Source organism: Myotis daubentonii, chromosome 2, assembly GCF_963259705.1.
Source record: "Myotis daubentonii chromosome 2, mMyoDau2.1, whole genome shotgun sequence".
Taxonomy (NCBI): domain Eukaryota; kingdom Metazoa; phylum Chordata; class Mammalia; order Chiroptera; family Vespertilionidae; genus Myotis; species Myotis daubentonii.
Genome location: NC_081841.1, coordinates 22,693,027 through 22,714,385, shown reverse-complemented (window position 1 = coordinate 22,714,385; position 21,359 = coordinate 22,693,027). Strand labels below are relative to the sequence as shown.

Sequence of the window (21,359 nt, the reverse complement as noted above, 5' to 3'; positions counted from 1 at the left end):
GGTTTCAAAACTATTTTGTGCCTATCACATCTAAATATTTTATATTCATCTTTATACCAATGACTTAATATTTTTTCCTCAGTACCTTGCGGTTTTCACTTATCAATGTACCTTTTCATACCAGAACATATAAATCAACCTCAATTTTTAACAGGCACACAAGACTGTCTTGATAGATGTACCATTTATTTATGTTATGGAATTGATCAATTCCAGATAGCTGGATATTTAGATTGCTTCCATTTTTTAATTATAAAATCACCATCTTTGTATAGATACGAAGCTATATTTAAGGCTTATATTAAATGAAAAACATAGATGGGCATACAACACTATATAAATGTGCTATTTTTAAACTAGTATCTTGGGTGCTTTGTATGTTAGACAGTGTGGTGAGGTGAAGAATGATAGTTTGTAAGTCATAAGTCCAATTCTGACTGCATCATCAACTATCCTTAGACAAATGATTTAATAAGTCCAGGGTTCAAACCTGCCATGCAAAATATGAGATGTCAACTACAAGGGTAGTAAGGCCCATTCTTAGTAAGAAAAATCTGTAAACTATGCTTCAATCTCATTACAATTTTTATCACTGCATTTGTAGCAAACCCAGTATTCAGTGAAATTATACTTTAACTAGAGGCCTATTGCATGAATCTTCATGCAACAGGCCTTCCTTCCCCTGGCTGCTGGCACCGGTTTTCCTCCGGCACTTGGGACCCAGGCCTTTGGTCCAGCTGCAGCAGAGAAGCCAAGCCTCTTCAGTCTTCAGTCTTCACTCTGGCCAGAGCCTTCAGTCTTCGCTCTGTGCCTGTGTATGCAAATTAATCGCCATCTTTGTTGGGTTAATTTGCATAGTTGCTCTGATTGGCTGGCGGGCATAGCGGAGTGACACCAATTTGCATGTTTTTCTTTTATTTGTGTAGATAAGTACCATTTTATAATAAATAACAGTACCCTGAGCAAAGGTAAATCAGAATTTAAAAATCTTTGATAAATAACTTTTTGTGTGTGGGCACACAAAAGAAGGAAGAGCTGGGAAATATGTTACTATTTCGTATTATTACTGTTTCATATACATACTACATATGACTTATATGTGGAGATAAGTAAAGAAAACTATGACTGGAGGGACCTGGAGAGTATCATGCTAAGTGAAATAAGCTGGTCAGAGAAAGACAAGTATCACATGCTCAGTCATAAGTGGAATCTAAGTAACAAAATAAACTGATGAACTGAGTGGATCCTGAGACACTGAAGCATGGAATAGAATGAGGACTCTTGGAGGGAAGATGGGGGAGGGTAGGTGGGAGAGATATAATAAACCAAAGACCTTGTATGCATATATGCATAACCCATGGACACAGACAATAGGGTGGTGAAGGCCTGGGGTTGGGGGCTGGAGGGGTTCAATGGGGGAAAAAGGAGGGGCATATGTAATACTTTCAACAATAATTATTAAAGAAAAAGAAAAAAAAGAAAACCATGACTTTTATTTATTAGGTTTAAATTATATGTAGAGGCAATTGAGATTTGAGGTGGATGAGGCCTCCATCATTTCCAAAAAAAGGTGCTTAACTTGGTTAAGTCACAAATGATTACCTTTATTTCTAGGGCAATTAATCTATTCTCCATCCCAGAAGTTTTGAATTGTGTAGCTACTACCCCCCAGTGGTGGGTAGAAGTAAATTCCTGCCAAGGTACAGTGAATTCTTGATTGGAAAAGAACAAATTGTCTTTATGATTTTCTATGTATGTAATGATGTCATCCACGAGTCAAGGCAGAGTTTTTGTTTTTCTTTTTCTCTCTCTCTTTTTTTTTTCAAGGCAGTTTAATTTCTTCATTTCCAAACTGTACACTTTTTATTTTTTTCTTTCCCTATTGTATTGCCTAGGATCTCTAAGACAATTTGTGTGTGTGTTTTTAAATTTTTTAAATTTTTTATTCATTCAACAAACCTTTATTGAACTTTACTCTTTGCCAAGCATTAGGGCAATTTGTTCTTGATATTAGCAGAAAAGCATTCAATCTTTAGCCATTAAGCAAGATGTTAGCTGTAGATTTTCCATAAATGTCCTACACCAGACTGAGGAATCCCCTTCTTTTCCTAGTTTGCTGAGAGTTTTTACTTTCATAAATACTGAATTTTTTCATGTTATTTTTTATGCTTCCATTGGGATGATTACATACATTTTCTTTATACTGTTAATACCGTATGTTATAATTATTGGGTTTTTAATGTTAAACTAACCTTAACTTCTTAGGAAGTAAATCCCAATTTGTCTTAGTGTATTGTTCTTTTTACACATTGTTGGCTATGATTTGTTGGTATTTTGTTAAGAATTTTTGCTCATGAGGATATATTGGTCTACAGTTTTCTAACATCTTTGTCTGGTTTTGGTATCAAGGTAATGATTGCCTCATAAAATTTGGTTGAAAAGTGTTTTTTCCTCTTCTATTAGAGAGTTTGTATAGGATTTATATTATTTTTTTTTAAAATATTTGATCAACAATGAGAAAGTTGGCTGAACCCGTTTGGAAGGTTTTCAGTTATGAATTCAATTTCTTTAATAGATATAGAGATATTCAGATTTTCTATGTCTTATTTAAATGCTTTATTGTTTAAAGCATTAGATAAGTCTCCCCCCCACCACTGACCTCTTCCCGCCCCCCTCCCCCAGGACATGCCCTCACCCCCTACTGTCTGTATCCATTGGTTATGTTCATATGCATGCATACAAGTCTTTTGGTTGATCTTTTACTCCTCGCCCCCCACCTCCCCTGCCTTCCCTCTTAGGTTGGATGGTCTGTTCAATGCTCCTGTCTCTGGATCTATTTTTGTTCATCAGTTTATGTTGTTCATTATATTCCACAAATGAGTGAGATCATGTGATATTTATCTTTCTCTGCCTTGCTTATTTTGCTTAGCATAATGCTCTCCAGGTCCGTCCATGCTGTTGCAAATGGTAAGAGTCCCTTCTTTTTTACAGTGGCATAGTATTCCATTGTGTAGATGTACCATAGTTTTGTTTTTATTTTTTAAAATTCTTTATTGTTTCAAGTATTACATGTCTCCCTCCACCCCAATGATCCCTCTTGGCCATTCCCACCCTCCAGCTCATGCTCTCCTCCCCTCCACCCAGTGTCTGTCCATTGGTTATGCTTATATGCCTGCATATACGTCCTTTGGTTGATCTCTTACCTGCCTTCCCACCCTCCCCTGCCTTCCCTTTGAGGTTTGATGGTCTGTTCAATGCTTCTCTATCAATGCTTCTCTATCTCTGGATATATTTTTGTTCATTAGTTTATGTTGTTCATTATATTCCACACATGAGTGAGATCATGTGATATTTAACTTTCTCCAATTGGCTTATTTCACTTAGCATAATGCTTTCCATGTCCAGCCATGCTGTTGTGAATAGTAAGAGTTCTTTCTTTTCTTTTTCTTTTTTTAAAATATATTTTATTGATTTTTTACAGAGAGGAAGGGAGAGAGATAGTTAGAAACATCAATGAGAGAGAAACATCGATCAGCTGCCTCCTGCACATCTCCCACTGGGGATGTGCCCACAACCCAGGAACATGCCCTTGACCGGGATCGAACCTGGGACCTTTCAGTCCACAAGCCGATGCTCTATCCACTGAGCCAAACAGGTTTTGGTGAGTTCTTTCTTTTTTACAGCAGCTTAGTATTCCATTGTGTAGATGTACCACTGTTTTTTAATCCACTCATCTGCTGATGGGCACTTAGGCTGTTTCCAAATCTTAGTTATTGTAAATTGTGCTGTTATGAATATAGGGGTGCATATGTCCTTTCTGATTGGTGTTTCTGAGTCCTTGGGATATATTCCTAAAAGTGGGATTACTGGGTCAAATGGGAGTTCCATTTTTAATTTTTTGAGGCAACTCCATACTGTTTTCCACAGTGGCTGCACCAGTCTGCATTCCCACCAGCAGTGCACGAGGGTTCCTTTTTCTCCACATCCTTGCCAGCATTTGTTGTTTGTTGATTTGTTGATGGTAGCCATTCTGACAGGTGTGAGATGGTATCTTATTGTCATTTTGACTTTCATCTCTGAGATGATTATCTATGTCTTCTTGAAGTATTTTAGGTAAATTGTGTACATCAATGTTCATTTAAGTTACTGATTTGTTGGCGTTAAGTTACTAATAATATAGAGACATGGACTTTCAGTTTTCATTTGATACCCTTCTGTACTCTTTTTTGTAAAGTGTATATGGGATCCTGAAATTGGGGAATTCGGGAAAATTCCCAATATGCCATTAACCATGTGAAAACATGTATGACTTAGGGCCAAATTAATGTTAAATGATTAGATTTAAATTAACATTTTGTATTATTCAACAATTATTGCCTACTATGTGAAGGCCATTGTGCTGGGTGCTGCAAAAGCAAAGTTCTTGCTCTTATGCAGCAGGAGATATTTGAGGTATGAGGTACAACAAAAAGGTGGAAGCATTAGAGAAAATTCATCTAAAAGTCCCAATAAAGTCATAGAAGAGTTATTATTTGAGATGATATGTGAACGTATCAGTTTGCCAAATTGACAGGCTAGGGTAGAGTGTTTAAGGTAGAAGGCTTAATGCATGGAAAGGTATGAAGAACATGGATGACTTAGGGACCAGAAGTAGTTGAGGATTACTGAAACTTTAAGTAAAATTTTGCTGAGTTTTATTTGTTTTGTTTTAAATCTTGGATTTCTTCCTATGGCTTTAATATTGAGGTTTTATATATATGTATATTTAGTGCAAAGCAATACAATGGTAATGGATATACCATTAACCATGTCCAATTGATAGACATTCATTTTGTTTCTATTTTTTCACTATTCCAATGTTGTATTAAATACTGTATATACATTTTTGTGCACATAAGAATTTCTCTAGAATACCTCTTAGTGGATTTGCTAAATTCAAGGTTACATGCAATATTTTGATCAATTCTGCTAAATTTTTCCTAAAAAATGTTGTACTAATTAATATTCCTGACAACAGTATCTTGAGAGTAGCCAATTCTCCACAACCTTGCTTGCGATATATAATTCTTTTTTAATTTTAAGATATCACTTGTCTACCTAGTTGAATAAAAAGGGGCCACATGCTAACCTGACTAACTCAGGGAAGGCCTGCATGGCAGACTTGTAAACTCAGATACTTAAAGTTAACCAAGGAAGGGGGCGGGGAGGGAAGGGGGGAGTCAATAGGGGAGAAAGGAGACATATGTAAAACTTTAGACAATAAAAAAATAAAGTTAACCACAAAGAATGGTCTGAAATTAAAACTTTTTTAAAAAAAATATCTTTATTGATTTTAGAGAGGAAGGGAGAGGGAAAGAGAAACATCAATGATGAGAGAATCATTGACTGGCTGCCTCCTGCACGCTCCCCCACTTGGGATCAAGCCCGCAACCCAGGCATGTGCCCTTGACTGGAATGGAACCTGGGACCCTTCAGTCCGAAGGCTGATGCTCTATCCACTGAGCCAAACCAGGTAGGGCTGAAATTAAAACTTTTTAAACTAAAAATCAGTTTATGGTGGGTAGTCATGTCCTAGGCCAGTAACTTCCCTGATAAAGGTCAATCTTTACCTTCACTGAGCCTATTATCTTGTGTCTACAATAACATATCACTGGAATGTCAAAGCAATTTTCCTTTTTTCGGACCCCCTCAAAGCACAGGCACTGCTCTGGGGAGACCACACATCCCTTCATTGTTATTAATTGTTGAGTGTTAATTATCCTGCACCCACCTAAATAGAAGAAGTATATGTTTATCATTTTATTCTTTATCCACTCCAAAGGGCCCCCCTCCTTGTTCTCCTGCCTCCCTAATTTATCACCAATGGATTTTTCATAACTCACATCTCTTTTGATTATAATGTATAAAACAAGGTGCAAAACTGCCATTCATTGAGATCCTGCTCCATGGCATTGTGGACAGTTTGGCTCAAATAAACTCACAAAAACTCTTCACAGGTTTGAATGTTCCTTAGTTGACACTAGATAAGTTAGAGACAGATTAAGTGAAGTTCACTGCTTTTGTCAGACGATCTTGACTTCTATCTTGGTGTCGCCATTTGCTGTGTACTAATTCAACCACTTTAAGTGACACTGTTGTGGCGAGTTTACACTTGGAGTCTATAGGAACATATTCACAGAGAGATTCAGTAGGCTTTTTATCATTATAACAGAACTGGGGACCAATAGCAGCCACTAAATAGTTCATTATGCTTCTGGAATGTGTCAGGGGTTGGGTTGATCCCACGTTAAAAGTTTAACAGGGTCACATTTCCCAAGAAGATAACGAGAACACACAGCTGAAAGTATGGCATACTATTTCAACAGATTCTGTTGTGGAGAATACGACAGAAAAAAAAGGGGGGGGGGGAGTGCTATTTGTAATTAATCAGGCTGGGCATGTTTAACGCTTAGATTCCGACGGGTTAAAATCCACCACATCCAGGACTGGATCATGCAATATTCTGTCGGTTGGGGATTATCGACGGGAGGATTTCTGCCAGGAAACTACGGTCAAGAAGTGACTCTTGGAAGAAAAACACAAGCAGGTCCTCGTCCTTCCCAAGCATCGCGGGTACCGGCCGGAAGCAAGATGGCGCCTTCCCTCACCGACTGAGCCCCTAAACGTGAGTCACGCACGTAGGGGAGGCAGCAGGAGGGCATCTTTGCTGTTACCTAAGAGGTGAGCCGCGCAGCTTCACCGTTTCCAAGTCTCCATAGGGCTTCCCAACCCGCGCCTCCAGAGGTTAACCTCCGGAAGCAAGGTACACTGGAGCGGAAGTGGCATAAGCGGAAGTGGTCGCGTAGCGCCAGTCCCCGCCCCCACCCCGCCCCCGTCTCTACGCCCCGCCCCCAGCGGCGGCGGAGAGCAGAGCCAAGATGGCGGCGGAGGTGGAGTACGAGTCCGTGCTGTGTGTGAAGCCCGACGTCAGCGTCTACCGGATTCCGCCGCGGGCCTCCAATCGCGGTTACAGGTAGGAATGCGGGCACGACGGCCCGCGCGCACCTGGTCGGGAGCCACGGCGTCCTCCTCCGGGAGCACGCCGCTCGCCCAGGCCCCTGCCCACCTCTGGGCTGTCTGTCACCTTGCTCGCCCCCGCGTCGGGGCCGTTATCAGCCTGTGCTCCCTCCCTCCCCCCGCTCTAGACTGCCATCGTCTTTGTTTACGCCGCTTAGAAACATCTTCCCATCCCGCACGCGCCCATCCCTCCTCCCCCGGGCCCGTCAGGGTTCCCCGTCTGCTCCCCATCATCCCCCTCCAGTGCCGCCTGCTCCTTCGCCAGCCACCCTCCGTTCGCTCTTCCCTGCGCCCTTCAGTTTGTCCCCCTCCGCCCCCCCGCCCCCCCTGTTTCCAGTACCCCGTGCACACGTGTGGATAACCATTGCGTTCTGGATCACTCCCTGTAAGATCCAGTTCATCTTTTGGGCAGTTGTCCGTCTTGCCACCAAATATCATCATCCATCGATTGGTTTTCCTTCCAGATCTCTTGCCGGTGGGCACAGGTTATGACATAGGTTTTCCAGTGGTTGTCCATTTTGTTGCTTCTCAGTATCTTTTGTTGATGTGTATACGGTATTTTCTATCATCGCCCCCCCTCTTCCCCCCCCCCCCCTTTTCCACTTAACCTCTCCTCTGGCTTTTCCCTTCAGGGTTAGCGCAGCGTTTTCTCCGCGGGGCTCACCGGCTGCCTTGCTATTCCGTGACCGTGGGTCTGAGGATGCTGTGGGAAGTTAGGAAGTCGGTAGTGGAAAGAGGAACGTGTAACTCAATGGGTTACGTGAGCCCTGGCTCTTTAACAGCTGTATCATTTCTGGACCAAGCGCTTAACCTCTCCAAGCCTCAGTTTTCTCATCTTTAAAATAGAAAGGAAAAAAAGTTAGTGATAATAAAACCTGCTGTGGTTCTGTACCCCACAGAAGCTTTTGGAGGGTTGTCTAAAATTGTATAATGTGAAAGAATTTAGGCAACATTTACTTTATATACTGCTTTACGCAGTATATAAATATGTGACACTGTTTTTGTTCCTCCCTCTGTCATCATCATGATTCTCCTTTTGGCATTTATAGTTATCTTGGCTGAAAAGCTATCTCTCCCTGTGTCCATTATTTTGCCTTTGCAGCAGAGGTTCATTCCTCTTGAATCAATATCTGTGCTTGCTGACCTGTGCACTAAATAAACACTGAGAGTTGTGCCCTTTTGGCAAAGAGACAGTCGTAATTTCAGTCTCTCTATCAGACCCCAATTGAGCATGACTAGCAGCCTGCACACTGTATGTGCACTCGCCTGAGACGTCGCCCTCCTTGGGAAGCCCTCCTGGACCCTTCCATCCTGGCTCAGGCTGTGTCTGCGCCTCCCTGGCACCTGTGCATGTCTCTGCCACAGTGCTCCCGCTCCTGTATTGTAATGGATGGCTTGGTCTCCTGTGTCTCCAGACTAGACTTGGCCTTTTTACACTTCACATTCCCAGGGCCTAGCACAGTGTTTGGCACATAGTGGGCGCTCTGTAAATGTTGACTGTAAGAAGAGAGTAGTAGATTACACTTAATCACACACATTAGCATTGATTTTAAGGGTTAAATAAGGAAAATAGCTTAAGCCTCCCAACTTTAGGTGTTAAGATTTCCTAAAGGATGCGCTACACGTTGGAAGTGGGGTTCCATTCCTTTTCTTCAAGCCTTTTAAAAGACCTACCTTCTCTCACTTCTCTGCATTCTCTGTCTTCATTTCCTAGTTTATCCACAGCCTTTATCCTTATGTCAGTTAACTGCACTGAGCCATCAAAGCAAATTTTTTTAAAGCAATTTCTTAATTTTCCTGTTAGTATAGTGAGTGAGTGGAGCAGAACTAAGTTTGAATTGTGATTCTTATTTATTTGCTGGGTTACCTTTGTCAAGTCACTGAACTCTTTTGAGCTTTAGTTTCCTCCTCAATGAAAAAAAAAAAAATGTAATAAGAATGACCCTGCGAGATCTTCTCACTTAATTTTCACAAGAGCGGGCATGATGACTGACACATAATAAATGCTTGATAAGTATTATTTTTCTGTCTTGTTGCATAATGTTTTTCAGTTGTGTACCAGAATCCACTTTACACAATGAGCATGATTTATTCGCTAGGCTACCATTAAAGGAAAAACTGTTTTTGTTTGTTTCATTTTTAGGAAGCAGGAGAAATCCTTTCTTTTAGTGATTAATAATATCAGAGGGAAGAAATGACTTTGATTTACCTAGTGTAAGCTGTTGCTTCCCAGACTCTCACTGACCAGACTAATGGAAGGAAAATTTAGGTTGATGAGAAACTTTATAAATAATTAGAAAATGGTTTCTCAAGCTATAAATTCATTACTACCCTTCTCCCCAGCTAAATTAATATTAAATACTATAGTCTGTTTTAGTGTAATGGAAAGAATGCTGGACTTTGAACTTAGACATTATTAGTTACTGCGTTATTGTCCTTCCCTTCACTTAGAGAGCAAGAGACACAGAGAGAGAGAGATGGTAGGGTTTTCATGCCTATTTCATATGACTACTGTAAGGATTTATTAAAAGTTAAATGAAAATTTGTGAGGTCAGTTTAGAATATTGTCAGAAAACCAGCAAAACCAAGAACTCTTCAGGCTAGGTCTTGGGAGTGGGAGAGGAACTAAGGCTGAAGGCTGAAGGCTGAGGGAAACTGCTGCCATGAATATCCATTCACTTATTCAGAATTTGTTAAGTGTTGCTCACTAGACAGACACGATAAAAAAGACAAGGAAACTGTCCAAAGAAACACATCTAATAGGCTGGTTCCTAATATTTTCAATAGTCATTTCACTATATCTAGCTCTTTGTAGCCTGGTAGAATAAGTAACAACTAAATTAAAAGTTAATAGCTGGGGTCGCTTTAATCTGGATCAGATTCAGGTACTGAGGGTCTTTGAGAGCAGGGCATCAAGAGAGAAGGGTATGATAAGGATTTATCTTAAAAATTCTGTAAAATCTGCAAATTTTAATTTTCACATTCCTCCTTTCCACCTTTTGCTTATTCTGTTGTTAAACTCATTCTTGTTCAGATATACCCTTTTGTTACCTTTCTAACCTGGAAGTATTAGTCCTGAGGTCCCAAAGGGAGGAGTTATTAATAACTTTTGCTTTGCCCTCCCTTTTCCACACTCGTGGCAAAACAGAATCACAAATGCAATGTTTTCCAAAATTGGTCATGTTTAAATGTCTTAGATTGCATTCAAATTCATTTATAATACAGATGATAAATATTCAGTGTTTTCTATTGTTTCATGAACATTTGTGATTCTAGCCCCCATGTCTTTTCTGAACTCTAGACTCATATATTCAGCTTTCTACTCTATATTGTCTCTTGAAAATCTACTAGACATCTCCAATTCAGCATATCCTAAACTCCTGACCATCTTCCCAGACATGCTCTACCTATATATAGTCTTCCTTATCTCAGTTTTTTGGCAACTTCTTTGTTAAGGCTAAAAGCCTTGGAGTCATCCTTGACTTCTCTTTTTCTCTTCAATCTGTTCGAAAATCATGCTGCCATGATTTAAATACTAGTATATCCAGAACCTAGCTACTTCTGCTACTGTTTCTTTTTGGTCACCATTATGACTGTTCTAGATTGCTACAATAGTCTGCTAACTGATTCCTCCTGCTTCAGCACTCATAGCCTTACACCATTTCTACACCCAGCAGAAAAGGAATTCTTTTAAAATAAAAGGGAGATCATGTCAGACCTCTGCTTAAAACATGTAAAGGCTCCTCTTTCACTCAGAGTAAAAGCTAAAGTTCTACAATGGCCTATAAGGTCCTGCATGACTAAGCCTTCCCTTAGCTCTCCTACCTCTCTCTTACTTTATTCTCACTACAGTGGCTGCCTTGGTTGAGGGCAAACATTCCAGGCAGGCTCCTACTTAGCATCTTTGCTTTAACTGTTCCCTGTGCTTGGAATGCTTTGCCACCAGTTACCTGCATGGGTAGTTCTCATTTCCTTCACATTTTTGCTCACATTACACTTTGCTAATAATGCCTACTCTGGCCCTAGCTGGTTTGGCTTAATGGATAGAGCGTCGGCCTTCGGACTGAAGGTTCTCGGGTTCGATTCCGGTCAGAGCACATGCCTGGGTTGTGGGCCCTATCCCCAGTGGAGGGTATGCAGGAGGCCTCTGATCAGTGATTCTCTCTCATCATTGATGTTTCTTTATTTCTCTCTCTCTCTCTACCCCTCCTTCTTCCTCTCTGAAATCAATAAAAAAATATATATTTTTAAAAAGGCCTACTCTGACCACCCCCTTGATTGTTGCAGCCTGTTTACTCTCCCACTACCCTCCCAATCCCCCTTTTCTTTCCTCTGTGTTTTCTTTTTACCTTTGTACTTATCTGAGATACTAGTTATTTTACTTATTATGTTAACTTTTTATTGTCTACTAGAGGCCCAATGCACGAAATTCGTTCAAGAGTAGGCCTTAGCAGCCCTGGCTGCCTTGTGGCCTTGCGGCCCTGCCTCCCGCCCACTGGTTCCGGAAGGTCGTTTTGCCCTCTGGTCTAATTAACATATTAGCTCTTTATTCCATAGGATTTTCTATTCAAATGTAAGCTTCACAAGGGCAGGAGTCTGTTTGCTGTAGTATCTCAAACACCTAGAGTAGTGCCTGTAAATATTGGTTGGATTCAATGAAAGGTAATATTATTGGACTCCAGAGTCCTCTAATAGTCACATTGTCTCCTGTTTGTTTTGGACTGTGTGCAACAGGAGACACCTTATAGAGGGGATCATGAGCTATTGTTGATCATTTAATAAGTAGAATAAGTAATTCAGGATAGGAAAATAGAAACATGGCCAATGATTCTGTGTAGGTTGTTACTATATTAAAAACATGGACCTGAGGCCTGAGGCTTCCCACTTTCCTATTATAGGGCATCTGACTGGAAATTAGACCAGCCTGATTGGACTGGTCGCCTCCGAATCACTTCAAAAGGGAAGATTGCTTATATCAAACTCGAAGACAAAGTTTCAGGTAATCTATGCTGGTAACCCTCTAACACTGGTTCTCAACCTTCCTAATGCCACGACCCTCTAGTACAGTTCCTCATGTTGTGATGACCCTCAACCATAAAATTATTTTCGTTGCTACTTCATAACTGTAATTTTGCTACTGTTATGAATCGTAATGTAAATATCTGATATGCAGGATGTATTTTCATTGTTACAAATTGAACATAATTAAAGCATAGTGATTAATCACAAAAACATGTAATTATATATGTGTTTTCCGATGGTCTTAGGCGACCCCTGTGAAAGGGTCATTTGACCCCCAAAGGGGTTGCGACCCACAGGTTGAGAACCGCTGCTCTAACATTAAGGATATTGTTTTGATGTGCTTTTGTAAGTACCTTCAAGTTGGGGACTGAAATGGAAATACTTGTTAAATGGAGTTTTAGGTTCTTGCTTCCTTTGCTCAAAGAAGTCTTTTCTTACCCACCAGGGGAACTTTTTGCTCAGGCACCAATAGAACAGCATCCTGGTATTGCTGTGGAGACAGTGACAGATTCCAGCCGCTACTTTGTAATCCGGATCCAGGATGGTACTGGTAAGGGATCTGAGATTTGGAATGGGATGATTAGGAAAATAGTTCATGCGCTTCAGTGAAAATGTATCCCGATTGCATTTATCTCACTTCAGTTTACTAATTTTTTCTCTAAAGTTAACTATAATTGCTAAAGGAGAAGGATTAACATATATTTGTAATAGATATGAACACAAGTTCAAGATATGGTAATTAATAGGTAGATGTAAATAAAATGTATATCTAAGAAAAGAATTTACACATATTGCTCATTTGTTCTTTTTTTTAAAATATATTTTATTGATTTTTTATAGAGGGAAAGGGAGAGGGATAGAGAGTTAGAAACATCGATGAGAGAGAAACATCGATCAGCTGCCTCCTGCACGTCCCCTACTGGGGATGTGCCTGCAACCAAGGTACATGCCCTTGACCGGAATCAAACCTGGGACCCTTGAGTCTGCAGGCTGACGCTCTATCCACTGAGCCAAACCGGTTAGGGCACCCATTTGTTCTTTTTTTTTTTTTAATATATTTTATTGATTTTTTACAGAGAGGAAGGGAGAGAGATAGAGAGTTAGAAACATCGATGAGAGAGAAACATCGATCAGCTGCCTCCTGCACATCTCCCACTGGGGATATGCCCGCAACCCAGGTACATGCCCTTGACCGGAATCGAACCCGGGACCCTTCAGTCCCCAGGCCGACGCTCTATCCACTGAGCCAAACCGGTTTCGGTGCATTTGTTCTTTGTGATGGGTTTTGGTGGTACTATCTTAAATCACCTATATCTGGGGCAACCATTACCTTTTCTCCATAGACAATATCAGAGGTTGGCAAACTTTTTCTGTAAAGAGACAGATAGTAAATACTTTAGGTTTTGTGGCCCAGCTAGTCACCATTGCAGCTACTCAATTCTGCTGTTATAGTGTAAAAGCAGCCATAGATTTTATGTAAACAAATTGGTATAGCTGTGTTTCACTAAGAATTTATTTACAAAAATAAGCTATGGCAGCATTTGGGCTAGGCGCAGTGGTTCTCAATCTTCCTAATGTCACGACCCTTTAATACAGTTCCTCATGCTGTGGTGACCCCCAACCATAACATTATTTTCGTTGCTACTTCATAACTGTAATTTTGCTACTGTTATGAATCATAATGTAAATATCTGATATGCAGGATGTATTTTCAGGGGTTGCGACCCAAAGGTTGAGAACCACTGGTAGGGGCTTTATGTAATTTATGGACCCCTGGTCAGGGAAAATGATTCATATTCCCAGACTTCAGGTAGGGTAACTGTTACATTTTCTTTGGGTAGAATTTGCCATAGGGACACTCCTATTCTGAGTATTCCTATCTTTTTCCCAGGACGTAGTGCTTTCATTGGCATTGGCTTCACAGATCGGGGTGATGCCTTCGACTTTAATGTCTCTTTGCAAGATCACTTCAAGTGAGTGAAGCTCGTCCTTACTTACCAGGTTAAATCGTTTGGGGAAAGCTGCTTTTCAGTTGAATGGGTACTATCTCCTTTACCTCCTGGTTTCTTTATTTGGTAAACTAGTTTATTGTGAATAGAAATTTTCCCATTCACTCTGTTTCTTTACATTATCTTCGTATCTGTTGTATCCTTTCCTTATAGCCAGGAATATGTTTTTGATTCCTTGTATATGGTTTGAGATGATGCTTTTGTTTATGCCTCTGGGGAATTAGCCGTTATTTTTGGTGACTGAGAGAGGCATGCAGTGACAACAGGGCTGCATGAAAGATATGTGGAGAGTTAAGTGCCAATTTTGCTGCTTCATGTAACTGACTTGTTTTGTGCTTATTGCACCCTTCTTCAGCTCACCTGACTTTGGCGTAGCTGTAGTAGAAAGCACCGTGCACACTGCCAGCTTTCCTACTTCAAGGGCTGGTATTCCTCTGCTTTTCTGCCTCCGGGCTCTCTGACATCGTGGAAGGTCACTCAGTTAACAGGGGTGCAACCTGGCAGAGCTGAAGAGTTAACACCCACTCAGGGGCAGCTCTCAAGCATGGGGCATGGGAATTGGTGGCCAACTGCTCTCCTTTGGAGGGACAAGTTTAATACATATTCTGTTTGGTTCCTCAGTGGTTTTGAGCCCCAGTTATCCTCTTTCTTCGCTTTTCTTATTTTTTCTTTTTCAACTCTTCATGTTCCTCCCTTTGCTTTCTGGAATCCTGTTTTACATAAATTAGCTTCACTCATATCTGTGTGTCAAACTCTGCTGTCAGGGAATCCAAATTAAGATGACTTACTCTTTTGCTGAAGGTGGGTAAAGCAGGAATCTGAGATTTCCAAAGAATCTCAGGAAATGGACACACGCCCCAAGCTGGATCTGGGCTTCAAGGAAGGACAGACCATCAAGTTGAGTATTGGGGTGAGTATGGCTTTTTTTCTTTCCTTTCTGTATTTTCATAAGCCTATGACTTCTCCTTTTTTCTCTCGCTTTCCCTCTTTTTTCTTTCATAGAATATTACAACCAAGAAAGGAGCTACTTCTAAGCCCAAGACTGCAGGCACTGGAGGCCTAAGCTTACTCCCACCCCCACCTGGAGGCAAAGTCACTATTCCCCCACCATCCTCCTCAGTTGCCATCAGCAATCATGTCACTCCACCACCCATTCCAAAATCTAACCATGGAGGTAGTGATGCAGGTAAATCTCTCTAATACTTTAAACACACACATACACACATTTATATATATATTTTATTGATTTTAGAGAGGGAGAGAGAGATAGAAACATCAATGATGAGAGAGAATCATTGATTGGCTGCCTCCTGCACTTCCTCTATTGGGGATCCAACCCATAACCCGTGCGTGTGCCCTGACTGGGAATTGAACCGTAACCTCCTGGTTCATAGGTCAAGGCTCAACTGCTGAGCCACACCGGCTGCGCCCTCTAATACCTTTCACTTTCAGAAATCATACATTAGGTTATAACTGGATAACACCTGTTTGCCAAGGAGAGTGCTGATGTTTTTCCTATTAAATGGCACTTGGTACAGAAAAGGTAATTCAGGCAGCCTTTAGCAAGGTATCAAAGCTTTTCCAGTGAACTGAGATAATGGTATCTGGTAGGTTCTTTACAGAAAATGGGTGTATAGCCCAGCTGGTGTGGCTCAGTGGTTGAGCAGATCAATGAACCAGGAGGTCATGGTTCGATTCCAGGTCAGGTCACATGCCCGGGTTGTCGTCTCGAACCCCAGTAGCCGGGAGTGCAGGAGGCAGCCGATCAATGATTCTCTCTCATCATTGATGTTTCTATTTCTCCCTTCCTCTCTGAAATCAATAAAAATATATTAAAAAAGAAAAAGGGTGGGTATTAAAAAGACTATTTCCTTCATTGTGCCTCAGTTAGATGTGAGTAGGCCTGAGAGTCAGATGGACCCAGTTTTCAGTCATGGCTCTGCTACTTTATTTCTGAACGTGCTTGGTAACATTACTTAAGTTCTTTGAGTTTCAGTCTCCTTCTCTACAAAATGGAGAAGTAAACTACCCCAGGACTGTGAACATTAAATGATGGACTGCACCTAGCACAGTATTTGGAACATAGTAGCCATTCAGTAAATGTTATTTCTTAATCCTTTCCATTTCTTCAGGAGGGCAGTTGGGAGGAGATGAGACATCTAGGTTTGTGAATGCATTTTTGTTCTTCTTTACTATCTGGTGGGAAAAAGAATAGATACAGTTATTTACTTTTGAAGAATGAGAACATTAGAGCTCAGAAAGTAATTTTCCTAAGACTAGCGAGCCAGATATTACAATCTGTGAGTTAAAAAAGTGTCACCAGAAGGTTAGGGATAATATCTAAGATTAAACATTTTTTAAAAAAATATATTTTATTGATTTTTTACAGAGAGGAAGGGATAAGGATAGAGAGCCAGAAACATCGATGAGAGAGAAACATCAATCAGCTGCCTCCTGCACGCCCCCCACTGGGGATGTGCCCGCAACCAAGGTACATGCCCTTGACCGGAATCAAACCTGGGACCCTTGCATCTGCAGGCCGACGCTCTATCCACTGAGCCAAAACAGTCCTGGCTCAACATTTTTTTTTAAGTTAATCTTAAAAAATTATTTTTTCCCTTTATTGATTTTTAGAACGAGAAGAAGGGAGAGGGAGAGAGAAAGGGAGAAACATTGACGAGAGAGAGAGAGAGAGAGAGAGAGAGAGAGAGAGAGAGAGATCAGTTGTCTCCTGTATGTACCCTGACCGGAAATCAAACCCATGACCTTCCTGTGTACAGGATGACACTCCAACCCACTGAACCACACCAGGGCCAGGGCTTAAATGAAACTTTATTTTGAGATTGTAGAGTCACATACAATTGTGAAAAGAATGCAAAGAAATCCCTTATACCTGTTACTCAGTTTCCTTTATGGTAACATTTTTCAAAACTGTAATATCACAACTAAGAAATTGACATTGATACCACCTACCAATCTTACTTCTGATTTCACCAGTTTTATGTGTTCTCTCTTGTGTGTATTTATTCTGTGCACTTTTATTGTGTGTAGGTTTCTGGATCCACCACCATGGTCAATTCTATCGCTCCAAGGATCCCTTGTGTCATTGTTTTATAAGCGCACCTTCCTATTAGCCTCTTCTCTCCCTCATCCTCACACTCTCCCCAGTCTCTAACCCGTGGCCATTACTAATCTGTTCTCCATCTCTGTAATTTTGTCACTTCAGGAATGTTTTATAAATGGAATCATATATAACATTTTGGGTTGGCTTTCTTCACTCAGCATAAATTCCCTTGGGATTCATCCAAATTGTTGTGAATATCAATAGTTTCTTCCTATTTATTGCTGAGTAGAACTCCACGGTGTGGATGTACCACAGTGTGTTTAACCATCACCCATGTAAAGAAATCTGGGTTGTTTTCAGTTTTTGGCTATTATAAAGCTGCTGTGTATAGATTGTGTGAACATAAGCTTTCATTTCTAAGATTTATGTTATGTTTCTCCTTTTCCTTTTCTTTTCTTACCTTGTATTCAGATATCCTTTTAGATTTGGACTCTCCTGCTCCTGTCCCCACACCAGCACCAGCTCCAGTTTCTGCAAGCAGTGACTTGTGGGGAGACTTTAGCACTGCATCCAGGTATGAGCATAGTGAAACCAACATACTCTCAGTCAGGTATGGATGGTATGTACAGTCAGATGAAATCTTTGATCTGGGAAAATGGCATTTGTAGGTCATAGAGAGTCTTTGGCAGGAATTCTAGGAAAGGAAGTATTGGAGTGCTGGAGTGGTGGAATGAAACTGTGGAATGAAGTTTGAGTGGGATATTATAGGCCTTGGTAAGTAGGATTGCCTTGAAATATACTTTCAAAATTTCTGGGCAACGATTTCTTTGAAACTGTTACGTAAACAGTGGAACAGCTATCCTAATATTATGCCTTTGGCTTTCTCTCTGTTTTGTCTTGCAGCTCTGTTTCAAACCAGGCACCACAGCCATCCAACTGGGTCCAGTTCTGAATAGCATTGGCAGGATATTAAGGACAGACTTGAAGAATAAAATGACCTTGAGGGCACCAATCTGTGAGGGAAGTTAGGAATCTCTTCTTTCCCCAGAACCAAAATTACTGGACAGTCTTTTTCATAGCTTCTCCATTGCGTTCAGGCTGGTTTATGTCTCTCCCCTATGTTATTTGTACAGCCAAGAAAGTATCTCTTATCTCCTCTTCACTATCAAGGCAGGGGAATAGTAGATCTTATCAGACTGTGGCTGACTATGAAGGGCTCCAAGGCCAGGGTTTCTGAGGGGAAATGACCTTTAGCATCTGCAACATTTTTCTCCATCTTTTAAACGCTTAAACATATTTCAGAATCATCTCATGACCCTTGTGCGCCTCTTTGTGAAGCCCTATTTAGCAATTTCAGGGGAGACTTCCTTTTCCACTCACCCAAGACTCTGAAAATAGAATGACCTCAGTGTTTACAAATACAGAATGTTGATAGAGATAGAAATGAAGAAAAACCTGTGTCTTGAGTCTCTGCTATCTGTCCTCCAGGTTTATCCTATTCAGTGAACATCCAGTGCTGGATGAAGTTTCATTACCCTCTCATGTGTTTACATGTCTCTTCCTATGATAAGAGGGTTGTGTTGGTGGCATCTCCACTATTCTTTTTTAAAAAATATATATTTTATGATTTCTTTTTCTTTAGAGAGGGAGAAGGATAGAGAAATAGAAACATTGATGAGAGAGAAACATCATTGATCAGCTGCCTTTTGTGGGCAGAGTATCGAGCTCACAACCCGGGCATGTGCCCTGACCGGGAATTGAACTGGTGGCCTCTTGGTTCCTGGCTTAATGCTCAACCGCTGAGCTGCACCAGCCGGGCTCCACTGTTCTTTTGCTTGTTGAATAGCACAACATCTTTGATCAGTGGGTGTCTCTTGGATAAAAGAGGTTCAATTGTGTTCCAAGTTATATTCTAGAGAAGTGTTTACAGTAAGTTCTCGATTAACAATGTTGATAGCTTCTGCGACTTTAAGCCAAACCACTTATAACAAAACCAGTTTTTCCATAGGCTAATTGATATAAACAAGAACTAAGTTCCTACAGCGTCTCATCAACAGCATAAAAAAAATGTTATTAAAGGACCTGCTGTATATCCTTGCAGCTCCATCTAATTGCTGCATTATGACCTAAACTTGAGGGGTTAGAGTTTTTAATCTGATTTGTAGAGCAGAGAGGTTGAAAACATAACTCTTGTTCAGTACCCACATTGCCTTGCTGCCTGGGTATCTGGCCTGTTTCCATAAACTTTGTTTCAACCCATCTAGCTCTTCAATAGAAGAGCAGCTATTACATGTATCACCACTTAAGAAGGAAGCTGGAGAGTCACCACTTAAGTTATGATAGGTTTTGCCCAAATGATGGCTGTGATGCCCATTACTCAGGGTATCTCAAAGGCACGTTGCTCTCTCACCACTTTCCTTTCCCTCTGCCCCACCGTTCCTTTTACAATGCTGTGAAGAGTGTTCCCTTTCCTAGATGATTGGGCGCTATCTATTTTGTTTGTTCATAGACAGTTTTGAGGATGAAATGAAAAGATATTTCTTCCCTTAGTCCCTATTTGGATGTGTATACTCTAACTGAAGGGAGGGAGTCCTTATGTTTATTTTCAAAATACATTTTCTCTCTTGGATTTCCTTCTTGACTCCTTTTAACTTTGGGTCCATTTCTTTTCATTGCCTCCCCTTCCAGGTAGCTCTATTCTTACAGAGCTGTGGCAGGGCATTTTTTAAATTCCATAGAAAACACTAAAAGGAAAGTCTATAGAATCACTAGTGATTATTGGGAACCTATTTTCTCAATCTTTCTCCATGTTGTGTTCTTTGTATTCTTAAGATGATAATATATTATGTATTTGAATTGCTGAAAAGTTGATAATGAAGTTTAAAGATATATGTATATAAAGCATATGCTGTATTGGTGCAATAATGGTAATTAAAAATATGAAAAAGGTGGTGTCTCTTTTATCTTTTATCTAGTGGCCTGGTGCACGAAATTTGTACACATTAAAAGGGATTAATTAGAGGAAATATTTTAATATTGCTATTTACCCTTTCTCTATAATAGAACTGTCAGAGATGAAAGAAAATTAGTAAAATGTATATGAAAATCTTCCTCCTGTCAGAGTCTGGGGCACACCATGGGACCCAGAGTCAAGTCCACGCCCACCCACGTGTGCCTCAAAATCACGCGAGACCCAGACCCAGCCGGTCCCACCCTTGTCAAGCCCCCTGGGTAGGGGGCGCAGCCTCAGGTCCCCTGGCCTGGCGCCAGGGTGGAGGGCGTGGCCTCTCCCCCCGCCCAGGCCGGGGCAGAGGGTGTGCCTTGAGGTCCTGCATCAAGCCCTGCCAGGCAGGGGGCAAAGCCTCAGGTCCCCTGGCCTGGCGCTGAGAGGGGGGCAGCCTCAGGTCCCCCGTCAAGCTCCACCAGGAGGGGGGCGCAACTTCAGGTGCCCTGTCAAGCCCCGCCGGGTGGGGGGTGCAGCCTGAGGTTCCCCAGCCTGGCACCAGGGCAGGAGGTGCAGCCTGAGGTCCCCCATCAAGCACTGCCAGGCGGGGGACATGGCCTCAGGTCCCCTGGCCTGGCGCCAGGGACGGGGGCGCGGCCTCAGGTCCCCTGTCAAGCCCCACGGGTGTGGGAGGGGGCGTAGCTTCAGATCCCTGCTGATTGCTCATTAAGGCTCGTTACAGGAACTTGGCCTTCGCTGTGGGCGCCGCCATCTTGTGTTACAGAACCCCACCTCTGCTGTGGGCACCACCATCTTTGTGGTGCAGTGATGGTCAATTTGCATATTCCTTCTTTATTATATAGGATTTGCCTATTTCATTGCCCTTTTTGTTTAATGCAATATGAATGGGGTAGTAGGTAATAAAAGGACATTTTATAGCTATTATTCTTTTTCAAGAAATAGGGACTCTTAAGGAATTGAGGCTATACCTCCGCTCATGGTTCTAAACCCACAGAACACTCCTGATAGAGATTCATTATCTATTTGCTAGTACTGTTCACTTCATTTGCTTCTAGGCCACCTCAGAACTATAATCAACATAAATGAAAGGAATCGGTGTAAAAGGTAGAACTAAAGTGAGTCATAGACTTTGGCAGCTAGAGAATCTTGAAGTTCTCATTCAGTGATTATTACAAGAGATGCATCACAATGATTTGGGTGCTTGCCTCTTTTTTTTTCTCTAAAGTAACAGAGATTCTGTAAA

At 41.3% G+C, this 21,359-nt stretch overlaps 1 protein-coding gene across 1 annotated transcript; it reads left to right on the top strand.

The window, feature by feature from the left end:
• Positions 1-6,858: 6,858 nt before the first annotated feature.
• NECAP1 (NECAP endocytosis associated 1) lies at positions 6,859-20,098 on the top strand. Its single transcript, XM_059682130.1, has 8 exons — positions 6,859-7,012; positions 11,955-12,055; positions 12,524-12,628; positions 13,970-14,051; positions 14,889-14,997; positions 15,090-15,273; positions 17,623-17,725; positions 18,055-20,098. Exons 1-8 carry the CDS (start codon positions 6,918-6,920, stop codon positions 18,101-18,103), a joined length of 828 nt encoding a protein of 275 aa, XP_059538113.1. The 5' UTR covers positions 6,859-6,917; the 3' UTR covers positions 18,104-20,098.
• The last annotated feature ends 1,261 nt before the right edge of the window (positions 20,099-21,359 follow it).

Excerpts from the sequence above, each read along its gene's own strand:
- NECAP1 (XM_059682130.1), top strand. The coding sequence starts at position 6,918 with ATGGCGGCGGAGGTGGAGTACGAGTCCGTGCTGTGTGTGAAGCCCGAC. Across the intron at positions 7,013-11,954 it reads GCCTCCAATCGCGGTTACAG|GGCATCTGACTGGAAATTAG; the intron begins GTAGGAATGCGG and ends TTCCTATTATAG. Across the intron at positions 12,056-12,523 it reads ACTCGAAGACAAAGTTTCAG|GGGAACTTTTTGCTCAGGCA; the intron begins GTAATCTATGCT and ends CTTACCCACCAG.